Source organism: Pristis pectinata, chromosome 7 (assembly GCF_009764475.1).
Source record: "Pristis pectinata isolate sPriPec2 chromosome 7, sPriPec2.1.pri, whole genome shotgun sequence".
NCBI lineage: Eukaryota > Metazoa > Chordata > Chondrichthyes > Rhinopristiformes > Pristidae > Pristis > Pristis pectinata.
The window spans coordinates 43017575-43040699 of record NC_067411.1 but is presented as its reverse complement, the minus strand read 5'-3'; the positions used below and the strand labels follow the sequence as shown (position 1 = coordinate 43040699).

General features: G+C 42.2%; 1 protein-coding gene across 1 annotated transcript in view; it reads right to left on the bottom strand.

The window, feature by feature from the left end:
- LOC127572575 (uncharacterized protein KIAA1958) overlaps positions 1-23125 on the bottom strand; it is an 85483-nt gene that overhangs the window by 55643 nt on the left and 6715 nt on the right. Inside the window, 1 exon segment of the mRNA XM_052019985.1 lies at positions 6764-7941. Within this exon segment, the coding sequence (XP_051875945.1) occupies positions 6764-7907 (1144 nt within the window). The 5' untranslated portion in view covers positions 7908-7941.

The window sequence follows — 23125 nt, the reverse complement described above, 5'->3', positions numbered from 1 at the left end:
CCTGTCTGCGAAGGCCGTGCCACACGAACCTGCTGGAGACCATCCGGACAGTTGTCCTGATGGATGGGTGCGCCAAACCGTGTATGGAGTTGAAAACTCACCGCTGCTGGGCTGCCAGGACGATGGGGCAAGGTTGGCCGGTAGCCACGTCACACAGGAGGGTCCTCCCACCTGGGCCTACTAGTAAGTCCTGCAGCTGCAAACCCGAGACTGCGGTCCTGTAGCTGGGCAACTCGTCTGCCTGCTGAGCCTCTGCTAGCACTGCATAGTCGACCCCCTGGGACAGGGCCTGGACAGCTGGTCTGGAGAGTGCGTCTGCCACGACGTTGTCCTTTCCCGAGACATGCTGGATGTCCATCGTGTACTCGGAGATGTAGGACAAATATTGCTGCTGGCGGACCGACCAGAGATCGGACACCTTCGTGAACGTGAAGGTCAACAGTCTGTAGTCCGTGAACGCGGTGAACGGCCTGCCCTCTAAGAAATACCTGAAATGTCGGATGGCCAGATATAGTGCCGACAGCTCCTGATTGAAAATACTGTACTTGAGTTCGGGTTGCCGCAGGTGCCTGCTGAAGAATGCCAGGGGTTGCCAGTGCCCTCGATGAGTTGCTCCAGCACCCCACCGACTGCCGTGTCGGATGCGTCCACTGTGAGGGCAGTTGAAACGTCCATTTTGGGGTGCACTAGCATCGCAGCGTCTGCCAAGGCTTCCTTGGCTTTGACAAAAGCGGCCGTGGCCTCTTCGTCCCAAGTAACGTCCGTGCCTTTACCCAACATCAGGGTGAACAAAGGGCGCATGACACGGGCTGCTGAGGGGAGGAAACGGAGGTAGAAGTTGACCATACCCACGAACTCCTGCAAGCCTTTAACTGTGATGGGCCGGGTGAAGTGGTGGATTGCGTCTACCTTGGCGGGCAGGGGCGTTGCCCTGTCTTTGGTAATCCTGTGGCCCAGGAAGTCGATGGTGTCGAGTCCGAACTGGCATTTGGCCGGGTTGATCGTGAGGCCAAAATCACTCAGGCGGGAGTAGAGCTGGCGGAGGTGAGACAGATGCTCCTGACGATTTCTGCTGGCTACGAGAATGTTGTCCAAATAGATGAACGCTGAGTCCAGGTCGCATCCCACTGCATCCATTAGCCGCTGGAACGTCTGTGCGGCATTTGGAGGAACTCGAACAGGCCGAATGGGGTAACGAGTGCTGTCTTGGAGATGTCTTCAGGGTGTACCGGGATTTGCTGGTATCCCTGGATGAGGTCCACCTTGGAAAAGATGCTTGCCCCATGCAGGTTTGCTGCAAAGTCGTGTATGTGCGGCACGGGGTAGCGGTCTGGGGTTGTAGCCTCGTTCAGTTGACGGTAGTCGCCACATGGTCTCCAGCCCCCAGCTGCTTTGGGCACCATGTGTTTGGGGTGGGGGGGAAGCCCATGGGCTGTCTGACCTCCATACAATCGCCAATTCCTCCATCCTCTTGAACTTCTCCTTCGCCAAGCAGAGCTTGTCCGGGGAAAACCATCGTGCGCAGGCGTGGAGTGGTGGTCCCTTGGTCGGAACGTGGTGCTGTACTCCGTGTCTGGGTATGGCTGCCGTGAACTGCGGTGCCAGAACAGATGGGAAGTCCGCCAGGATTCTTGTGAATTCATTGTCTGACAGCGTGACGGAGTCCAGGTGGGGGGCTGGCAACTTGGCCTCGCCCAAAGAGAATGTCTCAAAAGTCCTGGCATGGACCAGCCTTCTCCCGTGCAAGTCGACCAGTAGGCTGTGAGCTCGCGAGAAGTCCTCCCCCAGGAGTGGTTGGGCCACGGTGGCCAGTGTGAAGTCCCACATGAACTGGCTGGCGCCGAACTGCAGCTACACTGTGCGGGTGCCATAGGTGCGTATCGTGCTGCCGTTTGTGGCCCTCGGGGTGGGTCCCGGCTCCAGTGCAGTGTCATACCCTGTCAGGGGTAAGACGCTGATTTCCGCTCCAGTGTCAACCAAGAAGCGGCGTCCCGACTGTTTGTCCCAGACATACAAGAGGCTGTCCTGGTGGCCAGCCACCATAGCCATTAGCAGCAGCTGGCCTTGGCGTTTCCCAAGAACCCGCAGGGCAGGCGACACCAGAGGGCTTCTGCGCCCCACTGCTGGTGGTAGAAACACCACTGTACAGTGGCCTCCTCACTCCTGCCTCTGGGTTGTGAGAGCTCCATTGCCGGGCCTGGTCTATCCTGGCATTGGGCACGTGGCTTGGTAATCTGGCCGACGGACGCCCCACTTTCCTTCTTGGCCTTCCACAGCACGTCTGCCCGGGCGGCTACCTTCCGGGGGTCACTGAAATCCACGTCGGCCAGTAGCAGATGTATGTCCTCGGGCAGTTGCTCTAGGAATGCCTGCTCGAACATGAGGCAGGGCTTGTGTCCGTCAGCCAGGGCCAGCATCTCGGTCATTAATGCTGACGGCGGCCGGTCCCCCAAACCGTCCAGGTGCAGCAAGCGGGCACCACACTCCTGTCGTGAGAGGCCAAAGGTCTGTATGAGCAGCGCTTTGAATGCTGCATACTTGCCTTCCTCCAGGGGCGACTGTATGAAATCCTCAACCTAGGCAGCTGTCTCCTGGTCAAGGGAGCTCAGCACGTAATAGTAACGCGTGGAATCAGAAGATACCTGCTGAATATGGAACTGGGCCTCTGCTTGTTCAAACCACAGGCGTGGTCACAGTGTCCAGAAGGGTGGCAGTTTCAGCGAAACTGCTTGAACAGATGAAGAGTCAATCATCTTCGGTCCAAATCCCGTTTGGACCGTCGGGGTCACCAATGTAGTGATGGGCTACGCACTGAGCTAGGAATAATGACACTTAGTCGGTGGGTTGAACTCAAGACTGGTTTATTCGAATCTTACTGCGCCGGCTTTTAAGCAGTTAAGTACCTGTGCTCGATGACGTCAGAGGTGCGCCAACCAAACCTCTTCCCACGCACGGGCTTTCTCCCCTCGCTGTTGAAGACAGCAGCCCAGCACCATTTTGTGGCTTGCCTGTCTGCCGACGCATGCGCTGACTTCACAGCTGGTTCGCTTGCTTCGAAGGTGGGTCGCCACACTTAGTTGTTTTCCTTTGACAGACCCATTCAATTCCCAATAAACTTCATGGTGTGCAGGTCAGAGACATGGAGTAACCATCAGTTTGTAGGCTGCCAAGATATCACCATTTTTGAAAGACGTTTGTTTTTAAATTGTCAAATTTTATTTTAAAAACTACAATGTATCCAAACAGGAAGTGAACAAGTGGATAGGGGAGCAGCACAAAGCCTCACTAATTTGTGTCACACAGATGAAGATATTGCCAAGAATAAATGCAACCTCACATAAAATGAAAGCACTACAACCTCACATAAAATGAAAACACTACAAACAGAAGATTTCCAATAGCCCACAGTACTGGAGCATGTCAACTCCTCAGGAAAGCAGGATGTTTGGATAAACCACCCAGAAATGACTGGGCAATCAACATCCAAATTACAAAATACTTTCAATGTGTTCATCTTTAGGATGGTGCACAAGTTCATAAACAGCACCATTCTCACTCACTGAAACGTTCCCAACATCTCCCCAATATCTGTAGCTTTAATAATAATCCAATGTATTGCATTATAAACAATGTATGTCTATGAAAATAAACCCAGCAATTGTCAACAACTCAGGTAGTTATAAAAATGAAAATAGCCCATTGGGTAATTGCAAATCAAATTGGCGCAGTCCTGGTTGCTAGCCTACGTAGGCGAAGGGACAAGCTGAAATAATCTGAATCTAACGCAAGAGAAGAAACTTTACTCAAAAGCCTAAGATTCAGATTAGAAACCGCACACAAATCATCTTTCATTTGCAGCCACTATGGCAAAACCTCTAATGTGATTCCCACCCAAAACCCCTTCCCAACTCCATCCCTCTATATTTACAGAATATTTTGCATTAAGACTAGTTACATATCAGATTCGATAGTGAAAAGGAGTTTAACATCCACTGTCATATGCTTGTGTGACATGACACTTACTTACATACATGCACAGACTAATATTGACATTTTACATGGTGTTGCTGCCCGATAACATTGAACATCAACAATTTTTGTATAATTTACCTGGGTTAGAACACACCTATGTTGTCAAGTGCAACTCTGGCCTCAAAAGTACAAAACTACTGGACAAAAAGCTATACAGCTCCTCCGCAGGTTACTAATGCCCAACTAATGGAATGCCCGTACATACAAGCAAACATTTGAGAGACCAGCAGGATGGATGAGGATGGATTTGGGGCTGCAGGCACCTTCTGCCAGGTGGGAACAGGGCATGTGCCTTCTCTCCCCAACACCCTCCACATACCACCCCAAGCTGCAACAATCAGGGGCCTAGGTCAAGCTGAGCAGACTGGGACCACCAAGTAGACTCACTCGCTCACTCACTGAGTGGGTGAAGCCGGCTGTCAGCTGCTCTTTCCAACCTATGAACAATTCAGCTTACAAACTATTCTCTGGAATGGAATCATGTCATAACCTGGGGACTTCCTAAATATGTTAACAAGAAATTAAAGAGTAAAACCATGGAAAAGAGATTCAATAAGGCTGGGGCTCTTTCCTATTTCTAGCAAAGATTGACAGACGACTTAAAAAATATGGCAGGGTACATACCATTATGACACTGAAGGAGGCCATTCAGCCCATCACATCTATGCGGTGCCCTACAGGGCAATTCCACCATTCAATCCCCCTCCCCTTATTTCCCTGTAATCCTACAGTTTATTCACTCTCATGCCCATCAACTCTCCTTTGATTCTTTTTGCCACTTACCTACACTAAGGAGTAAAGTTACAGTGGCCAATTAAGCTACCAGCATGTTTTGGAAGTGGGAGAAACTGGAACATGCGGGAAAAACACATGAAGTCATGGGGAGGGAAATGTGCAAACTCCACACTAACTGCACCCGAGATCAGGACTGGACCCAGGTTGCTAGAGCTGGAGGCCAGGGTCACAGAGGTTACTTTCACTTGTAAAGGAGTCTCAAATACAAGACAATCACTATTAAATCCATGAAGGAACTCCTTTAATGGTAAGAATATCAAACTTGCTGACGCACAAAGTAGGTAGAAATGAACCACGTTCATGTATTTAAGAATAGCTACCCAAGTAAGATAGGAAGAAAGCAAAGGAAGGATATACTGATGAGTGAAACACAAAATGCTATAAACCTGGTGTATCCAAGAGCATACTTTGGTGCTATAAATAAAATCGAACAAATTTGGGAGAGATGCAGGCACTGCATCAGGATGTCAACAATGCACACAGCAGGCTTTTATTGCTGTAGTGTCAAATTTACTGGGTCTAGGAAAACTCACTAAGAGATGTCATCTTGGCTTTGACTCCTAAAATCTCTCGGCAGTTATCTGGGAGCTGGTTGCTTGAGATCCAGTGTAAGAAGCTAACAACACCATATGTTGTTAAAAACCTACTTGGCACTGAAATGATGGTTAATTAAACAAAAATATAAATGCTTCAAAACGGCAACAAAGATGTAAATACTTCATCCACATACTTTGTATTCATGCTTGGAATAGCTAAGAAGTGCCCTCCTATTTCTAAAAAGAGCAAACATCTGCCAGCTACAAAAGTTAAGCATTAGCCAAATATAAAACCACAGCCCACAAATCCACCAATTAATAAAATAATTACATTAAACAGCACCCTAAAGTCATTTGTCAGTATTTGTAAGACACGTTTGATGAGTTTGTTGAAAATTTATCAAAACACAACTGGTGGCTTTTTGGATTGCACTAACTGAAAGTAGTTTTGTTATATAACCATCTGCATTTGAAGGGAATAGCAGATGCATTGTTTCTAGTGTTACAAAGCTAAATAATTATTCACATGGATGAAAGAACTCAAGTTGAGTAGACAAGAATCTACTGTTAATCTGCAACTTACTCTGAAATGGTGCTCTAAAAAAAATGTGAAAAATTAAATCAATGAACCAGTAAGTAGAGCATAAAAACAACAGAACCTGTTTATGCAGCATTTGCTGCACAACTTGAAGGAGACTCGGAACTTTTTTTTAAAGAAGCACTGCCATTTAATTCCACTACCCAACAGAACAGAAATTTTTAAAACTAAAAAAAAAAACAAAATTAGTTGGTAAAAATAATATGAAATGAGACTTCACAGCAATAGTGGCTGGTTTTAATAGGTTAAAATATACAAATTTTCCTGCAATCTAAACAAGTTATCTAATAAAATACATTGCCAGACTAAGTTAGGAATGAAGTCAAACATCCCACATTCTTTTTATATTATGAACTTTATTCATTTTGGAGTTCCACAGACACACACAAACTCAATCTTCCCTTCTCATCCCTTGTGCATCACCACCCACACCCCCCCCCCCCCCACCACCCCTCACCAACCCAGAGGTTAATTAAGACAGAAAAATGGTTTTCACTGTTGTTGTTCATAACTTCAAATTACCATTTAATATTTAAAAGGTATTTATCAGGTAACAAGAAGAATTTGGTCAGCTTTGTTGTTTGGGCAAACATTACATAACAAGGGGAATCAACATGTCTTGCCTGGATTTTGGTAGGAAATTCAGTCTTCCCTATCATTGCCTGAGAAATCAATACAATTGAATATTAGATGTGAGAAAAACTTCAAACTGGAATTACCTCTCACATTGCAGTTACAGAAACCACAAGTTGCAGGACCAAAGTTCAAGCAAGTGTTACAGCAATTGAGCTTGACACCTTACCTGTTGCTGATGATTGTGCACTGGCATCTTTCGCCAGAGACTGAAGTAAACTTGACTGTTGCTGACTTGAGCTGACTTCAGGTTCAGCGCTGATGGATGGAGATAATGAAACCTCGCTGGATGCTCCGGTCTTTACCATCTGTGCCCCTGTCTCTTCAGAAGCATTCTGCTCTTCTTGGCCAGGAAGCTGGAGGGCTGACAATGGGATATTGATCTGCTGGTTTCCTCCTGAAGTGCTGACAGGCATTTGAAGAACTAACTGCTGCCCAGTTCCTTGACCATCATTCAGCTTCTTCTGTGAAGCTGCACAACTCTTTCCAGACTTGGGACCCATTGTCCTCGTAGTGTTTGGTGGAATAATAGAGATACCTTTTGACTCAGTCCTTTCTGGCATATGACTAGCAGGAAGGAGGGCTGAAGATTTGGTAGGCCCCAAATAGGAAGCAGGACCAGATTTCAGCTTGGATCTCACAGTAACAGAGGAACTCTCATTGTCTAGAGCTATTTCAGCATTTGTCACAATGTAATAGTCTTCAGGACCCTCTTGTTTAATCTTTTTAACAATAACTTCATTACTGTTTTCATGAGCAAGGTGACTTGGAGAGTCCAGTGCAAGTGAAGGCCCTGCTTCACGTCTTTTCAACGAGTTCTTTTGTAACCGAGACTCATAGTCACTGTCTTCATCAGTTGCCGAAGACTCACATGCCATGTGAAATAAATCACCTTCATCATCATATTCTTCCACGTTTTCATCAACCTCTGAATGTTCACTATATGAAAAGTCACAGGAATCTCTATTTCTGGGACACTCTGCCTTTCCTTTTGAGGATCTACTAAGGTACTTCTCTGATGGGCTTTGCTGGGCCTCAGATGACACTGCAATAATGCTGGGGCTATCCGAGTTAAAGCTTCTATTGTCCTGAAAGCACACTCTGTCCTGGGAGCCTGCCCTGCAGGTCACAGCTAGTGGCCAGTGATAGGCATGGCCAGCGCCACAACCCCACATTGCAGTAAGGTTTCCATGGGCCCCTTCAGTCAACAAGTGCTTCAGGTTTGGAATGAGACTGCAAATTGTTCCATGACTGTGAGCCCAGCTAACCAGTTTGGACAAGTTTTCTGAAGACGTGTGAAGGCAGTCCTCCATCTTGTTGGGCTCTCACTCTTCAGTAGTCAGTGTTCTGTAAGAGGAAAAGGGAAAAGAGAAATATCAAACTGGGCTGCTGCAGTCACACAACTTCACGACTCAAAGTGCACACTAACAAGCTGCAGCAAAGCAGCTTCAAGTGCTCATGTTAAAATATAAACAGATTAGTCATTTAACTATCACAGGTTAATTTTGAGTTAATTATATCAGAATCAGATTTAGACTAACATTTCAAATACAGACAAGAATTCTCACCAATTTGCAACTACTTCTATAAAATTGCTGTGACCCTCAGAAATGTATTCCATTGTACAATTAGATTTAATGCTCTTTAATTATTTTTTTCTTTCTTATCTGCTCAAGATAGCTTAGTTCGATTACCCAAAGCTGTACTCACTTAACATTGTAGCCCTGTCCATTCAGGCAGGAAGCAGCAGTGAAACGCTCTTTTTGATCAGGGAATATTTTAGCTAAATATATTCACAATTCCCATCTGTAAACTGGTCATGACCAGAGATAAGCTCCTTTCAGTACTGTACTTTGAGGTTCAGATGAAGATACTACCACAGCATTCTGTTGACCACTATTTAATACAACCATCCTTCACAACTTTGGAATTTGATCTTTTGGAAACGATTCTTAACCACTGTGTTCTTTCAAAGAAAATGGGGAATGTTCAAAATAAATCAGTTGCACCAGCAATGAACTACCATAAAAAGAACACGCAAGGCAAATGCCTCTACCATTAGCACACATCACTGAATGATTAACTCTTGGAGTACTAGGTGTTTTTTGGAATATACAGTTTAGTTGACTGCAAGAATGTTTTCTCCTATTTGCATATGGTGATTGTAACAACCGAACACACGAAATGCCTTGGACTTCCTAAATAAACCCAGAAAAATTTAACAGAATATAACCTAATTTAACAACTACACACAAAAAAGAAAACTATTATTTTATAAATTCATAAACAGACCAGTTACAATTTGTGTCACCATTTCTAATATCAAGGAGGACAATGAAAGGGGCATGGGAACACCATCCCCCAAGTTCTGCTTCAAATAAGACATTCTGACCAAGAGCTGGAACAAAACCTTAACTTACTCCCAGCAGTATTGTGGCAGAACCATAACCCAGCAGGTTACAGTGGTATAAAACGGCTAATGATCACCGCCGCAGATTTGAGCAGTAAATGCTGGATTAGGGAGTAATGCCCACGTAAAATAGAGTCAAGTCAGCCTACATCCAGCTGATCTGTTTTACACATCAGTATGAAATGACCTGATTTAAATGTAAAATTATCATTTCTTACAATTTCCCATGTCTATGTAAACTTTCACCTGTTTTTTTTAAAACTTGGGAGAATTCCTGCTGCAATAAGTATCAATCATTAACATTATGCCATTGAGTAAATCCCTCAGAACAGACATGGGATCTGGGTTCCCCGATTGGTTAATGACACTGGGTAAACAAATACCAAAAATGTAATTGCACTGGAAATGGTGCAGAGGAGATTTACAAAGATGTTGTCCAGACTGGAAAATTACAACGATAAAGAAAGAATGGATTAACTGGGATTATTTTCTTTGGACAGAGAAGGCAGAGGGAAGATTTGGGAAAATTTAACTTATGTAAAATTGAGTGGCCAAGGTAAAGTAAATAAGAAGGACCTACCTTCCTTATCAAGGAGATCAAAAACCAAGGAGCATGGACTTAAAATAATTGGTAGGAGGATTGCAGAAGAGTTAAAGAAACAACTTGTTTTTCCACCCTAGAGTGATGGAGGTCTGTAACTCATAGTAACCCTAAATGGATGATGGAGGCAAAAATCCTCACCACATTTGAATATTGCTTACGACCTGCGAGGCTACAGACCTTAATGCTAAAGGTGGGCTTAAATTGGATAGCTTTTTCGACTGGCACTGACACGATGGGCCGAATGGTCTTTAGTGTGTCATAATTTTTCCATGATTTTAGGATTAAATGAGCACTCATAATATATCATTTGTTAAAATGTGGCTTTATAATTATGTATTCTGTAGGCCAAGACAATTGATTTTGCCAATGACATGAATTAAACAATGCAGAATAAGTTGTGATTCACGTAGGCAGATGATTACCAATTTTTCTGTTCCCCCACTCCCACATAAATTTTCACCCCCTTTTCTACACGCATCCATCACATCTTACACTTGCTTGCAGAAGTTTGTGTCAAAAGTATATTACTGAGTTGAGAGAGAATTTGATGTTTTTCAAAACACAAGTACCATATACTGCATTGCAGACATTCACCCCGAAACTGAAAATTATGGGCTTGTGCTCCATTCCATGATCTGACCACAAAACTGAAGTTGACACTGAAAAACAGTACTTGGAGAGTGCTGTATTTGCAGAGGTGCCATATTATAGAAGACGTTACCAGAGGTCATTCTGCCCTCAGGCAAATGCAAACCATTCATACACCAGGTAAAGTGCAGTAAAGAGATCACAGCAAATATCCACCTCAACCGTCAGTAAAATCACATTAAAACTCCAACAATCCCCTGTCCAGCTATTCAGAAATCCCAATGGTTTGGCATCTGGCTCACCAGGTAATGTCTGCCACACTCTTTTGCAACTCACCAGGGCCCCAATTCCTGTGCTCCCTTCTAACTCACTGCGTTCATTGGAAAATTTATCATGCTGAGCAATATTATTTTAAAAATTGTAAATTAAGTGTGTGGGAGAATTAATAAGAATAAAATCTGCTAATCCAGCATGAAAGTCCCAAACATGCCAGAAGATTGGAGTTCAACTGTATATGGTCATTTACCTCACTGCTAAGAGAGGCTCTTGTGTGCCAAGACCATAAAACCATACAATATAGGAGCAGAATCAGGCTATTTGGCCCATCAGGTCTGCTTCGCCATTCATTCACACCTGATTTTTTTTCCCAACCCCATTCTTCCCCCCCTTCTCCCCGTGACCCCCGCACAAATCAAGAACCTATTAATCTCTGCCTTAAATACACCCAATGACCTGGCCCCCACAACCCTCTGTGGCAATGAATTCACCACTCTCTGGCTGATGAAAGTCCTCTGCATCTCAGTTTTAAAGGGACATCCCTTTATTCTGAGGCTGTGCCCTCGGATCCTAGACTCTCCTACTAATGGAAACATTGTCTCCATGTTCACTCTATCCAGGCCTTTCAGTATTTGGTTGGCTTCAATGAGATCCCCTCCCTGATCCTTCTGAACTCCATCGAGTACAAGCCCAGAGACATCAAATGCTCCTCATACGTCAAGCTTTTCACTCCCAGGATCATTCTTGTGAACCTCCTCTAGACCTCCTCTAATTAATTGGCTGCTACATTCCTGCTCACGGGTGTTGACCCCACTTCAAAAATTGGCTTTAAAGCAATTTTGGATCTCCTTATCAATAGGAGTTACAAAAATGCAGGATCTACACCACTGAATCACATGACAACAGAATACTGGAGCAATTAATGAGTTGCATTCATTGTCACAAACCCAGTTGGTTAAAAAACATGAAAAAGGAAGGAGATTGACTATCGTGTTCAGTAAGACAAGGGTCAAACTCTTACAGCTGGACAAAAAAACCCAACAAAATTGATCAAGACAGCTTTCTTGCTTGAAGTACACAAAATCTCAGCAAAAATAAATTCAGGCTGTGTTCAATTAATAAAGTGAACCTCCATTTCTACAACTGCCTTTCAACACGTTTTTTCCATCTATTATTATATACACAAAATTAATCTTGCCATTAAAAGCAGTGGAGTGAAAATTCCATTACAGCACCCTTCAGTAAAACTACACACTGTTGTTTTCTTTTGCATTGTGCATTTTTCTATACCACAAAATGCATGGACCACGAATTCTGTTCAGATGAGAATTCTTAAGACTAGCTGAGCTTTTGGAAGCATAATTTGGAAACAAAAGTAGGCGATTTACTTGACAAATATTCAGAACATTACTATTTGCTGCTGAATCAACTCCAATTTCCCAAATGCTGGGAACTGGCCATTTAAAACCAATTAGTAGAAACAACCATTGTTGTTACTACTTCCACCCAACCCCCCTTTATAAACTTGTTCCCTTATTTGAGTATTGTAGCTGCAGGAAAGATAAAGAAAAACCAAAATGGGAATGAAACATACAAATTTTAAACTTTCCTTGCGTCTTACAGCTGTGCAAAAGTACTGAAAATATGATAGATTCCTAGATACAAAAATTATACTCCTATATACAACTCCTAGCTACAAAAATTACAAAATGATATTTAATATTCCTCAAAAACTACTTTCTGTAGTCAACCAAAGAGGAATATTATTAGCAGTGAATTAAGTCCTTCCATCAGGTGACACCATCTTAGCATAGTAAGAACCCTCAAGCTTGCTGTGTGGTTTAACAAGAGAATGCCCAATCTTACCTCCATTTATCCTTGTTTCATAATCCTCGCTTCATAATCCACAATACCCTCCTAATGAAAAACACTGCTCCCAGCATCAGCTTCTTGAAGGATAGGCTATCGATATTTCCAGTATCTTTTGTGCAAACTGCTCTCTGCTATTACCCCTCACCAATTTAGCTTTGATTTTAAGATTAAGCTCCTTTGTCTGCACCCAGCTTCTGAGAATATTATTGATCACATTCGTTCATTGACTGAGAGCATCTTAAACTGATTGATTACATTACACTCAAAAGGAATAAAACCTAGGCTGCTCACCTCCTGCCCTGTTTAGTCAATTATTTTTACATAACGATGTTTACATAGGATAATCTAGTCAACAACAATTCATGTCAACAAAATCAATAAGCTTCATATGAGTATTATCAAACAAATTTGGATGGAGAACCAGACAGATGAGTAAACAAATCTTTGAACCAGCAGCAAAGTTTTAAAAGGAGGGGTATGGAATAGATTCAGTCAAAGTTGAAACACGAAGCAACAGGACAAAGGCAATTCACACTTTTATTCAAACAGGCTTCCAGAAGGCACTTGATTAAGTCCTTCATGAGAAACTGCTGGCTAAAATAAAGGCTCATGGAATTGAACTGGTTTGGAAATTAGCGTGGCAGAATATAGAGAGAAAGGATAATGGACAGACACTCAAATTAACAGCATTTTCAGAGGTTTCTATTTAAATCAGATCATGCAGAACCAAGGAGAAAAAAAATTATTTCTCAGGTTAATGACTGTTCATCATAAATATCATTCTGATGAAAGGTCATTGACCCTGGCATTTTATTTCAGATTTGCAGCATTTTGCTTTTTGACTCAAATTGATACAATGTGACCAGTAATTTCATGCAAGAAAAATGTTCATTGCGATCACAGGTATTAATGATATTTACTGAAAACCGAAATGAAAGTATACAAAGCCATATCTCCAAGTTTGTTGATAACAGGGAATGTAGATTACAAAGTGCAAAACCATGGCGGATGGATTTCAAAAACTGCAAATGTGAAGTTACCCATTGAGATTAAAAAGATTCTTCCTACTGCTCTCAGTGCTGAGCTAGAATTTAACTTAAGCAGTGATCTCATTGGGTTTATGGTAGGTACATAATTGTTGCTTTACTGGCATGGCTATCTTTAATCATACTAAATACACAGAGCAAGAGTGTCCTCGTCTGGGGCCGAAAGTGCCATTGAATGTAGTTTCAATCACAGACAGACAAGTGAAAGCATACCACAGAGACTCCACACAGAGTCTCGTTCTGGCTTCCATTGAAAAAGCTATAGTCCATAATATTTCCAAACTCTCAAACTTAGATCTCATTTTACAATACCTAAAATTGATTTATTCCCAAGACAGGGAACTGGCAAATTCTTAAAATCTCATGGTTTATGTCAACACCAATTAATAGGTCCCTGATAGAATGCAACATCTATCCCCAGAGCATGCAACTCCAGCACCCTCCCCATCCTCCTTCCCCCCCCCCCATTCCCACATTACCAAAGAACTCAATTTTCCCCAACTTTGTTCAACATCCCAAACAGAAAACTACTCACTTTACACTTCATAGTTACATTGACCAGTCTATTATTGTGTTCTTAATGTACTTCTCTATGCGAAGCAGTACAATGACCAGGTGGATATGTGTTCAGTGAGGGACAATACACATCATTGCCAATTTGATACCAGGCAACCACAGTCCTAAATTCTTTTACATTTAACATTAATGAGAAAAAGAAGCCATTGCCATCGCTTGTTTGTCCCATCCATATCTCCATGACAGAAAGTGACAAGTTGATTCATTTAATTTCTTACTGGGAGTGGTGCATAGTCATAGAAAGATAAAGTATGCATTACAAATAAAAAATACTGGAACAACTCAGCAGGCCAGGCTACATCTGTAGAGAGTGAAACAGTTAATGTTCCAGGTGCTTCATGACCTTTCACTTGTTGCTCACTCCGCAGATGCTGCCTGAGCTGTTGAGTATTTCCAGTGTTGTGTTTCAGATTTTCAGCATCTACAATTCTTAAAAGACACATTAATAGTTAAAAAGGACTCAACTCTTGCATCAAGCAACAACTTCGTAACACACTGGAAAATAGTTACATCACCACAACCTACAAAAGCATATTATTACCCTGTTGTTTATCGTGCTTTAGACATGTAGAGTGCCAGAGGGACTTTTAGAAAAATAAACAAGGAGCCAAGGTTTCCCAAAATGAAACAGTGCACCGAGTAACTGTTGGATCCGTCAACAGTGCTCATTACCACAACGTCACTAGGTAAATTTTAAAAAATACTCACAGGCAAAACTAGTGTGAAATGTAGATGGAAACCCATAAAAAATTAGCTGGGTTGGATAGGTTTATGCATTACTTGATGAAGTTGCAAGACCTCTATGCGAACATTATAGAACTTACCCTATCTGTGGGTTCACCAAATCCTCTATCTCAGGAGAAAAAATGTTAACTTCTAAAGGAAATGGATACAATAAGACAAAAAGCATCTAACTTTATATGGTTTTCAGGGTTAATGTAATTGTACCTACTTAGTTTATACTTTCAGCTGCAGTTGACTCAGTCAAGTGAATTTCATGTTGTATTCATAAACAACATATTTGTATTTACTGAGAGTATCAGCTTCAAGCACAGCAATGTGCATCGCAGTGTTAGCAAGGAAAAGTATTACCACTCTCAACTGGTGGCAAATACACATCGTTATTCTTTGATTACGTGGGCACAGCTGCACAGTTCCATGTCCGCCCAATACCATCTCCCTGGTTAAGTAACCCAGACAACTGGATTAATGATCCAAGAACAAGTTCAAATCCCACAGCAGCTGGGGAATTTATATTCAGTTAATTATACAAATATAATTGACTTCAGGAAAGGGGGCTGTGTACATGCATCTGTCTACATCAATGGTGCTGAGGTCGAGAGGGTTGACAGCTTCAAGTTCCTGGGAGTGAACACCACCAGTAGCCTGTCCTGGTCAAATCACGTAGAAGCCACGGCCAAGAAAGCTCACCAGTGCCTCTACTTCCTCAGGAGGCTAAAGAAATTTGGTTTGTCCCCTTTGACTTTCACCAACTTTTACAGATGCACCATAGAAAGCATCCTATCTGGATGTATCATGGCTTGGTACAGCAACTGCTCTGCCCAGGACCGCAAGAAACTGCAGAGAGTTGTGGACACAGCCCAGCGTATTAGGGACACCAGCCTCCCCTCCTTGGACTCTGTCCTTACCTCTCGCTGTCTTGGTGAAGCAGCCAGCATAATCAAAGACCCCACCCACCCAGGACATTTCCTCTTCCATCGGGTAGAAGATACAGGAGCCTGAAGGCACGTACCACCAGATTTAAGGACAGCTTCTACCCCACTCTGATAAGACCATTGAACGGTTCCCTTATACAATGAGATGGATTACGACCTCACGATCTACCTTGTTGTGACCTCACACTGCAATTTCTCTGTAGCTGTGACACTTTACTTTGTACTGTTATTGTTTTTACCTGTACTACATCAATGCACTCTGTACTGACTCAATGTAACCGCACTGTGTAATGAATTGACCTGTACGATTGGTTTGTAAGACAAGTTTTTCACTGTACCTCGGTACAAGTGACAATAATAAACCAATATCAATACCAATACCAAAATCTAGTGTGAAAAGCAAGCACCAAGAATGTTTTCTGATTTTTCTATTGAAGTGGATAACTTTACATTTATCCACTTGCCTAGTTTTTGACCACTGGCTCAATCTGTTGAAGTCACTTTGAAGCCTTTTCGCATTCTCCTTGTTAGCTGGTCTAAATTCCTCTTCTGTGCCAGTTCCTTTTTAAGGCTCAATATCTTGATCCTTCAAATATTTATCTGACTCTACCTTAAATGTATCAAATGATCCTGGTCACCGCTCTCTGTGGCAAAGAATTCCACAAATTCACCATACACCGAGAGAGGATATTTCTCTGCACCTCAGCTTCAAATGACTAGCCCTTATTTTGTAGCTATATCCCTTCATTTGTGACTCTCCCATCAGTGAAAACATCTCAACATCTACCTTGTCAAGCTCCCTGTGGATCTTACTGTCAGGATAAGGTTACCATTTATTCTTCTAAACTCCAAGGTATACAAACCCCAACTGTCTAGCCTCTCGACAACTCAACCTTCTCATCCCAGGAATTATCCCGATGAATATTCAATGCTGCCACATCCTCTTTTGGTTAAGGGGGACGAAGATGGGGTGCAGTATTCCAGGTGTGGTTTTACCAACCTGTGGAACTACAACAAAACTTCCTTTTTCTTAAACTCCAACCCCTTTGCAAAGAGGCCAACTTGCCATTTGCCTTTTTAAACTTCTTGTTGGACCTGCCTGTTACCCTTTTGTGCTTCATGCACTAAAGCATCAAGATCTTTCTGAACTTCACTCATTTGCAGTCTCCCTCTCCATTTAGATAATAATTCACCTTTTGATTCCCCTTACCCAAGTGCATGAATTCACACTTCCCCACCTTAATTTTTTTTTTGAAAACACACAATCACTCAACTATCTATATTCTGTTGCAGAATCACAATGTACTCATCACAACGTACCTTCTACCTATTTTCGCATCATCGACAACTTGGAAACCTTAAATTTGTTCCCTCCACCACGTCATTAATGTAAATAACAAACAGAGAAGCAAGGATCAATGTCTGCGGCACTTCACTCATTACATCCATCCAGGTACAACCTTTGTAAAGTTTTCAGGGATGCCAAGAGACAGTATCAGTCCAAAACAGAGTCCCAAACCAGCCGAATGTTGTGGCAAAGCTGGGCTGGGACTCTATTTTGGACTGATATTGTCTCTTGGCATCCCTGAAAACCATTGCAGACATTAGATCAGTCTTCCTGAGAGTGAACCTGTGGAAAACATCTGGCTCAGATGGAGTCATGGCCGTGTCCTCAGATCCTGCATTGATCAGCTGGTGGGAGTATTTGCAGACATTTTTAACCTCTCCCTATTTCAATCTGAGGTGCCCACCTACTTTAACAAGACCACTATCATCCTGGTACTTAAGAAAGATAAGGTAATGTGCCTTAACGACCATCACCCACTGACTCTGACATTCACCATCATTAAGGGCTTGAGAGGCTAGTCATGGCACACATCAACTTCAGCCTCCCAGACAACCTTGACCCACTGCAATTTGCCTACCGCCAAAACAGGTTCATGGCAGATGCCATGTCCCTGGCCTGGCCCTACACTCATCTCTGGAGTATCTGGATAACAAAGACGCCTACGTAAGACTCCCACATATTGACTACAGCCCTGCCTTTAATACTATAATCCCAAACAAACTCATCTCCAAACTCCTAGACCCAGGGCTCAGCACTTCCCTGTGCAACTGGATCCTTGACTTCTTGACCAACAGACTGCAATCAGTAAGGATAGACAGCAAAACCTCCATCATGATGTCCCACAAGTCTGCATCCTCAGCCCCTTATATTACTCCCAAGACACTCATGACTGTGTGACCAGATTCTGCTCTAACTCCATCTACTTTCGCAGACGACACCACTGTAGTGGGCCAGATATCAAGTAACGACCATATTGACTAGGTTTGACTATATTCAGCTTTCCCAAATGATCAGTCATTCTCTTTGATTATTGATTCTAGCATCTTGCCAACAATATATGTTAAACTAAATGGCCTATAGTTCTCTGCCTTCTGCCATCCTCCCGTTTTGAGCAAGTGACTTACATTGGCTGTTTTCTAACCTTCCAGTTCTAATTGAATTCTACTTGAATTTAATGAGTTTTGAACATTTTCAACTACTGGGTCCACTATCTACAACCACTTCCTTTAAAACCCTTGGATACAGGCCACTGGGTCCCAGCAATTTGTCCACCTTTAGCCCCGTGTTTCTCTAAAACTCTATCCCTTGTGATTGGGATTTTTTTTTACAAGTTCCTCCATGTTATTTGAAATTAGCCCATCTGTTTATCTTAGTGATATTTGCAGTGTCCTCCATGATGAAGATGGATACAAAAAAATTGATTTAACAAATCTGCCATCGTTTCCTGTTGTTAATTCACAAGCTTTATTCTCCAGAGATCCCACACTTAACTGCCTTCTTCCTATTTATATATCAACTGAAACTCTTACCGTTTGTTTTGATATTACATGCAATCTTTCTCTCAAAATCAATCTTCTCCCTTCTAATGAACTTTTTAAGTCTTTCACTGCTCGATCCTAAAAACCTCCCAGTCCTCTGGCTTACCACCAGCTCTTGCCACTTTGTATGTCGCACATTTCAACTTAAATTTATCCTTAACCTCTGATAACCACAGATTGTCTTTTTCTTCAAAGAATCCCCCTTTCTAGTTGGGATAAATTCCTGTTGAGCATTATGGACCAGCTGTTTGAATATCTGTCAACTTGTCTCTTAGCCTATTTTCCTCGTCTACCTTAAACAACTTCACCTTCATACCATTATAATTGCCCTCATTTAAGTTGAAGATACTAGTTTCGGGCCCGTGGTGTTCTCTCTCAAACTGCACCTGGAATTCCATCATATTGTGGTCACGACCTCCTAGGGGATCTTTAATTACAAAATTTCTTATTAATCCTTCCTCTTTACACGTAACCAAATCTAAAATAGTCTGTTTCTGGGTAGGTTCCATAACATACTGCTCCAAGCAGCAAACCCAGACACACACTACAATTTTTTTCTCCTACAACACCCTTATCAGATTGGTTTGTCCAATCAATATGTGGATTGGAATCTTCCATGATAATTGAACTTCCCTTCAAACATGCCCAAGATATTTCCCCATTTATACTCTGTCCTTTGGCACCCGATAGACTACTCCCACACATTTTCTTTCCCATACTAAGATTTCAACCCAAAGAAATTCTACATTACTATCCACTGTCTCTATATCATGATTCAACACTGCTCTAATTAACAACACTACCCTGCCTCGTTTCCTTTAGCCTGTTCTTTTGGAACATTGTATAAATTGGAAAACTGAGCACCCAATCCTGGACACCCAGCAACCACATCTCTGTAATAAAAATTAGATCATATTCATATGTTGCTGTCAACTCAACTATCTTATTGCAAGTGCTATGTACATTCAAATAAAGACTGTGAAGCTTTGATTTTTTTTAGTTTTTACTCATTCTGAATTTGCTCTGTACTTTTGTTTATATTTTCTGCCCCAGCCTGTCACACCTATCTTGGCAATTTCCCCCTCATTATCCTGCACCGCCACACACTCATCTCCTCTTGATTTATTAAACATTCTGTTCTAGGAGCCCTCCCCTTCTGTCCACAGCCCTATTTATCTGACTCACCAGAACATTGGTCCCAGCACAATTCAGTTGAAGCCCATCCTGAAGGAACAGCTCTCTCCTTCCCCAATACCAGTGCCTCATGAATCGGAACCCATTTCTACCACACCACATGCTGAGCCACACATTTACCTCTCTAATCCTCATTCCTCATTGCTAATCTGCATGTGGATCAGGCAATAACATCACACTACTTCCACGCGATTCCTTTTGTTGCATCTCCCAAGCTACCTTTCCACAACCTCCCAGAAACAGCAGACACCTGGGCAGCACGTGAATACCTTCACATGTGTCAAATCGCAAGTTATTAACAGTAACCATAAGCACTGGTAATACACAAAGTAACAATCTCCTGCTGAACTTCAAAAGTAGATGCAGTGATCACATTACATGGCGTGTGCTATGCTTAGACCACACTCAACCACAAAATAAGTTAGAAGCTATCAAATAATATTCTATGAAATGCTCTAACTACAAGAGTTCAATAATTATTCATATAAAACTAACTACAACAAAGGTAAGCAGTTAACATGGAACTTATGGAAGTGGGGAAAATTTCTTGCTGAATTACTTAATATTCAATCAATTCTCAAAAAGTTATAAAATTTAATGTTATTCACCAAAGATTCAAATTGACCAAACTTTTTTTTCAGTCAATTAAAGTCATAGTTTTGACCAATTTTACATAGTTTCCTGCAAGTGACGACACAGGTGGCAAAGAAGACGTTTGGCATGTCTGCCTTCATCAGTCAGGGCATTGAGTACAAGAGTTGGATGCCATGTTACATCTGTACAACATGTTGGTGAGACTACAGCTGGAATATTGTGTGCAGTACTTGTTGCCATTCTATATGAAGGATGTCACTATGTTGGAAAGGGTGCAAAAAGGATGTTGCTGAGACTGGAAGGCTTCAGTTATAAGGTGAGACTGGGGCTTGTTTCCCTGGAGCATAGGAGGCTGAGGGGTTACCTTATAGTGGTATACAAAATCATGAGGGGCATAGACAAAGTGAATGGTCGCAGTCTCTTTGCTGGGGTAGGGGAGTCTGAAACTAGAGGGCGTGGCTTTAAGGTGAGAGGGGAACAATTTAAAGAGGACCCGAGGGGCAAGTTTTTCCACACAGAGGGCGATGGGTATATGGAAGTGGTAGAGATGAGCACAATAACAACATTTAAAAGATATTTAGATAGGTACATGAATAGGAAAGGTTTAGAAAGATGTGGGCTAAATGCAAGGAAATGGGACTAGCTGAGGTAGGCATCTTGGTTGAGTTGGGCCAATGGGCTTGTTCCCATACTGTATAACTATAAGTCTAATTACTTTCATAAGCCAAATAACTAACTTGTAAAACATCACTTGCTAAGGATTACAGTAGCAGATTACAATGTGGGTACAAAACAGCAGAGGGATGGTCAACATTTCAGGTCAAGACCCTGCATCACAATATGGGTGATTGCCCTGTACAAACCTGATGAAATCTGATATTTATGTTCCAGCATAGCAAAAGCATCACCAAGACTTGTTTACTCCCTCATCATGTTAAATCTCAACTTCCATAAAACTGAAATAGAAGAGTTACAAGAAGTTGCAACAAAACAGCAGTATCTGCTGAGTCAAGGTTCTGAAATGTCAGACACATCAAATGAAATTAATTTGCTCTAAGCTGCAAGTGCTGACAATCCACAGCTTTGTTTGGCCACAGATGCTTGGTTGAAAGGTTCTATCCTTAATTGGATTCTCTCCTTGTTATCCTGGCATCAATGACACCTATATTTCAATGCTCTGACATTTTATTGAAAGAATGACTGTGCCTGTAGTAAACATGGCAGCTGAATATGTCTGCATTTATCCTTGTGTATCTCCTGCTTCACCTCTCCTGTGCTGTGTTAATTTTCCAAGGTTTAAATTAGGAATGTAATGAGATGAGAAGCCATATGCCAGGTGTCTGATAACTGGCAGGTGGTAGCAGTATTGGATATCAGCAGTTGAAACAGTGCAGATACAATTTAAACTACTTAGTAATAAACAGTCTGCTGGGTATGGTGATATCATTCTTTGGTTCAGGTTACTGCACATTCAAGCAGCACATCCCTTCACACAGCTCCCTTGTGAAGCACTGCATACCCTGGACCCGGACATTGTGCACACTTGGGGCCACTTATAAAACTGCTAATGGGTCTGTTATGACAGACATAAAGGGAAGCAAATTACTTATTACTTAACATTAAGAGATTTTTTAAAAAGTCAAGACGGCACCTTAAATAGTTAAACATACAAGGGTCTAGTCATTTTACTTCATGGGACAGAGCACAAGTTGGTCTACAGTCACTGCAGCATGAATAAAACTAAAAAGCATGCTTGGTCTCCTTTCCTCTGCATCCACCTTGCTAACTACCTCTCCCATTCCCATGCCTTTCCTATGCAAGGTAGTTCCAATTCAGTTAAGATACAACTCTGGTTATATAACTCTTTACAAAACTCTGGTTGGGCTATTGGACAAATTTGGGTTGTTTTCTCTGGAGCGGCAGAGGCCAAGGGGAGACCCGATAGAAGTTTATAGAGTAGACAGCCAGTATCTTTTTCCCCAGGGTTGAAATGTCTAATATTAGAAGGCATGCATGTCAGGTGAGGGGGGTAAGTTCAAAGTAAATGTGTGGAGCAATTTATTAAAAAATAAACAGAGTGGTAGTGCCTAGAATGCACTGCCGGGGTGGTAGTGGACACAAATACAATAGATGTGTTTAAGAGGCTCTTAGATAGGCACATGAATGTGAAAAGAATGGAGGGATATGGACTTGTATACGCAGAAGAGACTAGTTTAATTAGCTTTTTAAATTACTATTTTAATTAGTTCAGCATAACATGGTGAGCCAAGGGGCCAGTTCCTGTGCTGTACTGTTCGATGTTCTGTATGTTAACCACCATCCAATACAAGCGCAGACTTTAAATGCTAACCAAAGTTTACTGCTGCCTGGATTTGCAAGCAGCACCAGTTATAAGGTGTCCACAGAGTAAAACATTATCCTTGCCCAAACATTTCTGCTCCACAGATAAGAGCTGGGTCATATAGATTTGACTTCCAGTTGATAAAACCTGTTATGTAATAAAGGAGAGGCAATAAGGCCATAATTCAGCTAAGTAATTTATGCAAAGTCATGAACAGCAAGAGCACAGTTTCTGTTCAGAAAAATGCAAACAACTGCAGGATTATATTACTCTCAAAAACTTTCTAGCAGGCATGCAGCAGATGTAAATAAACTTGAGGTAACTGCCCCTCTTTAGCTCTTCTGTTGATATGAGAAAAGTCATAGAGAAGCAGCACAAAGAGGTGATGTTAGCAAGTCATATTATGGGTCATGGATATACAAATGACATGATTAGGCCAATCCTAGTGATGCCTTGGTGAGTGCAGGC